The 6,899-nt window shown below is 61.6% G+C and overlaps 1 protein-coding gene across 1 annotated transcript in view; it reads right to left on the bottom strand.

Annotated features, from left to right (window-relative positions):
* Positions 1 to 4,263, bottom strand: part of NUDCD3 (NudC domain containing 3) — a 30,375-nt gene extending 26,112 nt beyond the window's left edge. Inside the window, exon 1 of the mRNA XM_019470205.1 lies at positions 3,957 to 4,263. Within this exon, the coding sequence (XP_019325750.1) occupies positions 3,957 to 4,243 (287 nt within the window). The 5' untranslated portion in view covers positions 4,244 to 4,263. The remainder of the gene's footprint in view (positions 1 to 3,956) is intronic.
* Positions 4,264 to 6,899: the final 2,636 nt, after the last annotated feature.

Genomic DNA, 6,899 nt, shown 5'->3' on the forward strand with positions numbered 1-6,899 from the left:
CCATCATGCACAGGCTTCCAGAGCTGCTGCTCCTAACCTCCTGCCACCACCTCTTGCCCACACATGGAGTAATCCCCGGGATGGGGCACACGGAACAGTGGGAAGGAGAGCTTTCCCCCCCATTCATACTCGGAGAAAGAAAGGAGCAGAGGGGAGCCAGGAACTAGAGTCGGAAAGCACGAGCCGAGCGCCCAGGCCGGGCTGCGCAGTGCCACACGTGGGCTGCCGGGCTCTATTTTAAATGCTGTGTGGCAAATATATGCAGGATGAAATCCAAGCTGGGGGAAGGGGAGGGTGCTGGGCGGCAGAGGTGTTCAAAATTAGGAGCTGAGCTCAGGCGAGGATGGCTTCTGGGAGCAGATGGGGGAAGAGTCGGAGCTGGGGCCTGCATGAGATGTGCAGCTGCAACGCCGGCCCTGGCCATACGCTCCCGGGATGAACAGCCCCACGGTGGGGGGTGCAAGGGGGGCATGCTCCCCTCTGCCCTCCCGGCAAGGTGGGGAGAGCACGACGGCCAGGGAAGGATAGCGAGGACGCCCAGGGCAGCTGCAAGCCGGGCTGAGGAGCCGGCTTCTTCAGCGGCACAAAGACCTCTGGTCCCTCTCAGCACAGCTCCTGGCACGTGGGTCACCCCAAAGACACCCCAGTCCTCAGCGTGTTTATGGGGCAGCCTTCCTAGTGAAGAGGAACTGCATCACCTGCGTTTCACAGGCGGGGAAGGCGAGGGATGCGAGGAGACCTGGCCAAGCCTCTGGCAGAGCAAGGAACCAAGCCCTGCTACCCTCCTCACCTGTGGGCAATCCTCCGCACCCGCAAAGCCGGCTTGATTCTGCTCTCCCCTTCTGGTTTGACCCTGAAAAAGCTGCTGCCATCTCGCTGCACTTCGCAAGATGCTCACGAACAGCACCCAGGCACACAGCGAGGCTCTGATGGGAGCTGGCAGATCTGGGATGGTACCTGCCCTACATTTACGGAGCAGTCAGGTTGACAGAATGAGCAAGTTTTTATATAGATTTTGGTGGCAGCGGTTTTCTTCACCAGCGGCGGGGTGGGGGGAGGAAGGGAGATGGAAAATATTTTCGTTTAAGCTCTTTTCTGCATTCTTCCTGCCAAAGTCGCGCATTATTCATGCGCCCCTCGTAACCAGGCTGGTGTCTCTGGGTTTTGCTCAGAAGGGGCTGTGCAGAATTAAGCAGCCGGTTAAATTATTAATAGTCTGTCGGGGGGTGCCCAGGACGCCCGCTTCTGGTACCTGCTGCATTTCGGGGGGCTCCAGTGCCCCCCAGAGGCACAGAAACCAACTACAGCCGTTTGACAAACCTGTTGGCTGCTCTGCCCTACTTAGAGCCCGCAGACACCCTGTTCTTCTGGCCTGGAAACCACCGGGCTGCAAAGCCTCGCTGGAGGGGTTCTCCTGCGCCCGGTCTCACCCACCAAACACCCAAACTGGGCAGGCGCCAAGGGGGGCTGCGAGTGTTTTACCCCGCCAGCATGTTTGGGGCAGCCAGAGCAGGCGCAGGCAGGAAAAGGAAAGGGAGAAAAGCCCACCAGGCAGGGCAGAGGCCGCAGGGGCACCTGTATTCAGCTGAAGACACCTTTTCATGGCTAGACCTGAGCAGGAGAGCTGCCACGCAGGGCTTTGCATTCGATGCCAGGTCTGCAGGCTGCAAAACAGCACCCGCGTGTCTGAAGTCTGTCAGGGGCCACTCTCCGGCTGTGCCAGGACAGACGCTCCAAGGGCGGAGGACGCAAGGGCTGAGCTTTGCACCCGGCCGAGCACACGAGACCGGCTCTCCCCACCGGCAGCAGAAACTGTCCCCATCAGACATGTCCTGCGCCCACACCAGCCCTCAGCTTCCTTCCTAATCCCTCCAGTTTCCTTCCCGCAGCCTTGACATCTGTTTTCAGGCAGCTAAATACCACTCGCAACAGCTGCTGCCCCCACAACAAAAGGCCTGAATCGAAATTTCATGTGGCGGAATGCAACAAACGTGGACTGCAAGGGGGGCACAAGCAGCCGGCGCTCGGGCCAGCCCCAGCTCCTTCCCACTTGCAGTCTCGCATCTCTCCTCCTTTCCATTTAGGATAAAGCCAGGCTGGAGACACATGGGTCAGCACCGTGGCCGCGCAGCCCGGCTGCAGAGACCTGCCAGCTCTAACAGGGCTTTTTTTGGCTCGTTAATTTTGCACTGGGAGAGGTGTCAGACTGACAGCCCCGGGGACAATCTTTCTTTCGCAGGACAGCTCCGGCACAGGCAGCAGAACGTGGCTTTTCAGGTGATTTCATTTTTGGCTTCTGGCTTATTTTTATCCTGCGGGATGTGTGTCAGACCAGCCGAATTAAGCATGAGTCCTTCTCCTCCTCCCCAATGGATCAAGTTACTTGGCAGGCACTTTGCCCGGGCGCAGCCGGCACCCTTCCCCTTCCATCCAAGGGCTGCCACGCTCGGGCCCTTCTCTCTACCACTGCCTGGAGCCGAGGCTGCAGGCTCTGACTCTGCCACAGTCCTGCCACTTATCGTTCCACTGCCCCCAAGATTTTGGTCCTCAGATCACCCCTTCCACACGCCAAGGGCCAACAGCCCCCAAAGTCTGGGCTCCGAATCCTCTCTGCCCCTCGTGGGCATCGGCCATCCCCGTCCTTCCAGGACTTGGGGCTCTCCCAGGAAAGCCTGCTTCTCTCCGGTGGCTTGCTCTCACCGCTGATGTGTCTAAACCTGGCCCAGAGGACAGGGATCACTGTCCCAAGCTGTCCTCCTCACCAAGCACCAGTGGGACAGCGGAGACGGACCGCAGCGAAGCCCCACGTATGACCAGGAAAGCAGCAGTGATGGGGTGGGGAACGGTGCAGCCATCGCTTGGGGCTCTGACCACGAGAGACACTGGGAAAGGAAGGAGACGGCGGTCTGCCATGGCCTGCTCGCGGCATCGCTCCCCGAGGCAAAGCAAAGCACTGACTCAGGCAGTGAGGAGACACAGGAGCTTGAAACTCAACGGCGTGCGAGGCCCCAAGAGCGGGTGAGACAGCTTTGCCTCGGCTCGGGGTCAAGGTGACGCCCAGGGAAGGGCGAGCGAACCCTGCACAGGTAAGCGGTTCATAAAGGCCATGCCGGCCCGCTGGAGCTCACCTCCCGCTGCTCATCGGACAGAGCCGAGCTGGAAGAGTCACAGATACCCTGGAAGGACTTTGAAACAAGGACATTTTTGTAAAAACCAAGGCTGCTTAGCCCCGTTTGAAAGCGACCGAGTCTGGCGAAAGAACACAGCTAAAGAGAAAACTCTTTGCAGCACCTGATTGATCTTCAAAGTTGGTCCTGCGCTGAGCAAAGGCTTGGGCCGGAGACCTCCAGAAGCCTCCGAACCCATTTTTTGCTGCGTGTATTGGATGCCGCGCCTGGCCCTGCTGCCTGCCACGCAGCCAGGCCTGCCTGCACCAACTCACAGGTATCGCGGGTATCTGTGCAAGCTCCTAGCCGGCTGCTGGGACGTCTCACAGCACACCAGGGGAGTCTGACACTGAATTTCTGTGAGAAAAGGGTTACAGGATGGTGTCTGGGTTTCCCAGAGCTGCAACAGTCAAACAGGACCATCAGCCCAGCTGCGCTACGTCAAGCGCTGGAAAAGGGACACTGCTCACCGCAACCAGCACAAGGAGAAGCCGCACGGACCAGCCCAGCTCTGCGGGGCTGTACGCGCCACCTTCCCTGCTCAGAGCGTAGGGGGAGACACCAAACCACCCGCAGGAGGACAAACCCCTGCCTTCTTGTGGGGAATTCCACGACGTCTCCAGCCACAGGAGCCCGCAAGGGAAATCCTCACAGCCTCCCGAAGGGCTGAGTACCCGCAGAGGGGGGCCACCCCGCCCAGAAAAGGGCTGTACGGCAGGACAGCGAACACCACCTCGGTGTTTTTGCCTCCCCCCTGCCAGGAGCACGAAGAAAGTAAGAGACCCTTACGTGGGCAGTTCTGCTGGCTGGGGCTCTGCCGGGGCAGCGGCCCCCGGGGGCTCCGCCAACACAGGACTGGGGGCTGCGTCCTGGGCTACGGCCGACTCCTGCGTCCCCACAGCTCCCCCTGCATCCGGTGCTGGGACGTGTTCTGCTGTTGTCTCTACCTCAACCTCCTGAGCTGCAGGGGACAGTTTCACCCTCTCAGCGGCTGCGGCAGCCTCCTCCTCCTCTTCCTTCTTCCTTAGCTTCGCTTCCAGCTCTCGGCGCCTCTTCTCGTCATCCTGCCGAGCCATCCGCTCGAAGACTTTGAATGCCTGAAAGATAAAAAGCAAACCGAGCGGGTAGTCAAGCTGCCAAGCTCTGCCTGAGGAGCTGGGGGAGAAGGAGAGGAGAAGCATCGCACGGTTGGGGCACTCATTACTGTCCCTCCCTCTCTAGACACCACACGCCCCCCACTCCCTACACTGAGTTGCTTCAATCACCAACAAAACCAGCCGCTGACTATTTCAAAACTCACACGGCCACGTCAAAACACATCTCAGGAGAATGCCCGAGTTCCTGGGAGCCGCTTTGAAATTGTCGAAATCCCTCTGCCGCTGGGAAAAGGGCTGGTTACTCCAGGGAAAAGCAATTAGCTCTGACTCCTGGCTGGGAAGGGGGCTCCGAGGGAGCCGTCGCCCCTCCAGCATCCCCTCGCCCTGCGTTCCAGCGTCACCGAGGGGCAATTTGCAAGCCCAAAGCTCAGACCAAACCTCCGAGGTGCAAACGGGATGAGCTACCCCAGGAGAAGCTGGGGGATGGCTTACCTGGTGCTGGCTGAGCCTGAACAACGGACTCGGAGCTCTCTTAGCCAGCACAGGAGAAGGAGCAGAGTGACCTCATGTGGGGTTTTGAGCCAGAACTGACCGATCCAGTCTAAAAACATGCACTTGCTCAGAGAAACGCCATCCCTCCCTGCCCTGAGGTGCGGCACGTGAGAAGGCCGCTGCCCAAGCAGTGGCAGCAGGAGAAGATGTAATCCCACCCTGCAGTTTGCTTTTAGCTGTGCCCGTCTAGCGCAGGCTGGAGGTTGAAAGTTAAAGCCACAACTGCGGGATGCAGCCGAGGGAGGCACGGCCATCCGGGACCCGCGCCTGCTCCTCGAAGGAGCTGAAGCTTCTCCCATCCAAGTGCCAGGTTATTTGTCACTGTAAACACACGTTGGAAAGCAAGCAAGCCTCGAACGCAGCCCTCCCTCGCTTCCCGGGAATATTTCAGAGCCAGCTCCAATGCTTCCAGCAGGAGACCGACCCTAAGCCGCACACTGGCCTGCGGCACCACTTGATCGAGTCTTGCTCCGGGCACAGGCCGTGTAAGGCAAAGGGACACAGCTCTGGGAGGGCTCCCGCCAGCGCAGCCGCAGCAGGACAGGAGCAGCTTTATCGTGGTGCGTGCTCATGCCCCTCACTCCGGGCTTCTGCCCCGCGGAGGAACAAGCCCGTGGGATGAAGATGCAGGAGAAGCGAGTGCTGGGCATCATCCCCGCTCCGTTTGCTTCCTTCTTTGCAATCGCTTTTACTCCGCGCGAAGCCACGGTGCCCGTCCCCTTCTCCCCAGCCAAAGCCCGAGCTCAAGCCAGCCCGCACAGATCGTGCAGAGCGACAGCTCAAAACCGTGTCCCTCCCCTGGGCTGCAGCCAAGCCGGGACAGGGGACTAATCCCTTCCGAACTGCCCCCCGCGCCCTCCCTCTGCCTCGGGTCCCTGTGGCTGCAGCTGCGAGGCCGCCCTGGCCAACACCTTTCTGGGGAACGAACGCTGCGGCCGCAGCGCTGTGCCTCCCTCCTCGTGCCCAAGCCCGAAACGGTCCCCAGGGGGCACACGAGACAGGTCTCCCACCGTCACTGCCCCACTGCCGAGTGATTTGGGCTCTGTGCTCTCCCCTCTGCAGCCTGAGACCTGCCTGGGCTCCCCACTCGCCTGCAGAGCCCAGTGCACTCCCACAGCAGGGCCTAATCCTGGGACACGGGGACATGGGAGCCAGGGGGTGATGAGGACCCCCTCATGCCGCGGACCACCGCAGGGAGAGGGGCAGGGATCGCCCGTCAGCCTGCCTGCATCACCCCCCCGCCTGCCAGGCCTGGGAAGGGAAACTCACCCGGTCCGAGCAGACCAACACCCCAAATCCAGCCTTACCCCCAGTTTTACGAGCTCGTTTCCTGCCTGCTAATAAAGATTAATGACAGCCCAGAAGAGCCCTGAGTCAGAGGCCTCCAGCGCTGCCCCAGCACTGAGCCCAGCCCAGCCAGGCCGCAAAAACAGCAGGTCAGGGCTTTTGCCGTCTCCCATCTACGATCGAGGCGAGCCCGGTGCTGGCTGCGAGCTCCTGCTGAGCGGAACCCAAACCAGCTCCCCACACGATTCCCAGGGCCCCCGCCTGCCCTCGGCTGCTCTCCAGGCTCCCTGCTCCCACGGCTCACGGTGGCAGCCCCCACGAGCCCCACCACGAGCCTGGCCTGCCCACTGTGCCGCCGGCAGCCGTCCTCAGCCGGGGCCAAGTTCCGAGAGGGGTATCGCGCCCCGGCTCCTTCCATGAGGGTCTTGCAGTCCCCACCTGCCCCCAGGGCTCTTCGTCCTTTTACAGGGGTGACGCTTCCCACCCATGTCAGCATCCACCCCCTCGCCCGACCTGCCAGAACACCCCTCCCGCCTCCTCCTCCACCTCCCCGTGCAGAGTCGGTTGCCCCGGGGGCTGCTGCGCTGCCCGGCCCCCGTTCCCAGTCTCCCTCACCCTGCCCGGATCTCCACCGCTGCAGTCGCAGAGCAGACCCGACCGTCCCGCTGGCAGACACCCGCTCAGGCCCGGGGAACGCGGCCCGCTCGGCTCGGAGGGGCCAAACGCGGACGGTGAGGCCCAGCGACGGGGACAACACCGGCCGCCGGGGCCTCCGCCTCCCACCCGAGGGCCAGGC

This window comes from Aptenodytes forsteri, unplaced genomic scaffold (assembly GCF_000699145.1).
Source record: "Aptenodytes forsteri isolate BGI_AS27 unplaced genomic scaffold, ASM69914v1 Scaffold574, whole genome shotgun sequence".
In the NCBI taxonomy this organism is placed as follows: domain Eukaryota; kingdom Metazoa; phylum Chordata; class Aves; order Sphenisciformes; family Spheniscidae; genus Aptenodytes; species Aptenodytes forsteri.